Here is a 2,508-nt window from a genome sequence, read left to right as displayed (position 1 = left end):
GCAATCCCTCACACTAAGCATGCTTGTAGCGACAGTGGAGAGGAAAAACTCCCTTTGAACAGGAAGAAACCTCCAGCAGAACAGAAGTAGCCGTTCAAACTTTCCCCACTTTCCTTGATTGGTCCTTGGCTGGCCCCCTTCAATTCCTTTTTAAACATCAATCTTTGTACTAAAATATTCTTTCTGTCAAGATTTGTGGACATTAGCGTGTTAAGAGAAGCGCCATCTCCTGGTCAGAGCCTGTAATTCAGTGCAAGGGTGGAGTCAGAGTAAAAGAATATGCAGGAGGGGGTCAGTGGCTGGGAAGAGCCACTTCGAATGGCTGCTACTGTATTATTCTTTATCCTGTGGTTCATCATTTTCCACTAATGTCTACTTCCCATAGAAAACATTTTTGGTTTTATTTTTAAACAAAAAAGTAAACAACGGAACATTCTTCAATGAATAAAACACATTTTGTCGCGTAGATTTTTCTCTAAAATTGTAATTTATCTAGAAACTGATTTGCAGCTCTAAGTAAGTTTTAATCAGCTGGACTGAGGAAAGAAGGTGTTTGGATTGTGAAGGTTGCAGAGCTGCTGGGTTTCTAGCAGGGATCCAGTTCATGCTGGGTTCACTGGGTTTGGGCCATGCCGAAGAAGTGAATGTTCTCCCTGTTCATGTTTTCAGCACATCGACCAGATCATGAGCTCTCATGGGAAGCAGATCATGCAGGCAGTGACTCTGATCCTGGAAGCCGAGCACAGTGCAGAGGTCAAAGAGCAGGTGAGCGTGTGCAGAGGGGGTTATGGTGCCCTGCAGACCGGATCCATTACATCGGAACGGAAACACTGACGCTGCCTTTTCCCTTTGCATTTAGACGCTGTGCATCCTGGCTAACATCGCCGATGGAAACACCGCCAAGGAACTCATCATGACAAACGACGACATGCTGCAGAAAGTTAAATATTACATGGTACAGAGCAGATGTGGCCCTCTGGTCTTCATTGTCAAACACAGTCTTTGTCTTTGTCTCTGTGTCTGGAATCAGGTTTTCATCCCTGTTAAGAAAATGCGGTTATTTCGGTTGTGTTAAAGGAAAAGTCTGGTCAGCAGGGAATGATCAATGGATCGTTATTTATACCTAAAGCTAATAAGTTTGCTGTGATTTAATGACAGTGGTTTAGTTTTTCTGAAGGTAACTGTATGGATTTCAGCTGACAGGAAGCTGTAGAGTCACTGAGGCTGAGGAATGTTTCCCCCTGCTGTTCCCACAGGGACACTCCAACGTCAAGCTGCAGCTCGCCGCCACCTTCTGCGTCTCAAACCTGATCTGGAATGAGGAGGACGGTGAGAACAGCTTCCACACACATTATTATACAGAAAACATCTGGTAGATATCCTCTATGGCAAAAACGCATCTAGTTTACAGTTAATGATCATTTTAAGAGACCTGCAGATGCAAACATGTTAGATAGCATCCAAGAAAAACAATGTTTAAAAAGTTTACTTGTATCTTTATAAGATTAAAACAGTTGCTTTGTTTTAAATTACAGATTAATCAATTAACCCTTTATGAGCTAAGTTTGTGTTTCTGATCACTTGCATCCCCCTCGTCCCTCAGTGAGGTCTAGAAACACAAGATCTGTATCCAGCCATTTATTAACTACTGGAAATTAAGTTTGGAAAAAAAAATTAAGAAGTCAAGAAAAAAAAAGTGTTTTAGAAGTTTTAAAGTGTAGTTTTGTATAGTTAGTAAGCCTATTTTACTTTATTATATTTAGGTTTATAAACTAAAATTCAGTGCTAGTATCAGCATTAATGCCTCTAACGTTATGTTGGACCAAAAAAACATGTTTCTTTCACTTTCAGAGGGTTTTTAATTTATTTCTTATAGAAGCACTTTTGTTATTTTTCTTAATATATTTGGGCAAGTTGGCTTTTTTTTGTTATTTCATTTACATTAATTTTTGTCATCAAAATATCCATATTTCTATTGGGTGGAAGTTTGGATTTTCAAAGTATTTCACTGATTGCCCTTTAAAGGGTTAAGAGATGAATATCAACATTGGAAAGACAGAAAGATGCTTTAAAAACTCTAAATATGTTTAAAACTAAAATTTTACTTTATTCAATAATTTTTCAATAATATTTTTTCCTAAACTACATGAATCTCATTTCATCAAAGTCAGCTTAAAGGCAGCAGCAGAGGTGAACAGTGGGGGAGGCCGTGTGGAAATGAGATGCAGGGAGGATTGATTTTAGTGCAACACTTCCAAAGAAAAGTGGTCATTTTATTCGGCAGCCATCACTGCTCGCTGAAGACGAAAAACTCAAAAATCGTTTAGAAATCAAAAGTTGCCAGAGCGCTGAAGAGTTGCTAAATGTTATAGTTAAGTCAGAAACAGTTTTTCCATCCATTTTCCATCAAACTTATCGCTGCTGAGGTGGTGAGGGGTGCTGGTGTTCTATCTCCAGCTATCTACGGGTGAGAGGCGGGTTCACCCTGGACAGGTCACCAGTCCATCG

At 39.6% G+C, this 2,508-nt stretch overlaps 1 protein-coding gene across 1 annotated transcript in view; it reads left to right on the top strand.

Moving 5' to 3' along the window:
* Positions 1-2,508, top strand: part of armc8 (armadillo repeat containing 8) — a 14,203-nt gene that overhangs the window by 9,518 nt on the left and 2,177 nt on the right. The window contains exons 16-19 of the mRNA XM_015402199.1: positions 497-516; positions 567-765; positions 860-955; positions 1,257-1,329. Of these exons, the coding sequence (XP_015257685.1) occupies positions 497-516; positions 567-765; positions 860-955; positions 1,257-1,329 (388 nt within the window). The remainder of the gene's footprint in view (positions 1-496; positions 517-566; positions 766-859; positions 956-1,256; positions 1,330-2,508) is intronic.

Source organism: Cyprinodon variegatus, unplaced genomic scaffold (assembly GCF_000732505.1).
Source record: "Cyprinodon variegatus isolate N-32 unplaced genomic scaffold, C_variegatus-1.0 Scaffold1316, whole genome shotgun sequence".
NCBI classification, from domain to species: Eukaryota; Metazoa; Chordata; class Actinopteri; order Cyprinodontiformes; family Cyprinodontidae; genus Cyprinodon; species Cyprinodon variegatus.
The sequence above is the reverse complement of the archived record's forward strand: the minus strand, read 5'-3'. Positions and strand labels throughout refer to the sequence as shown.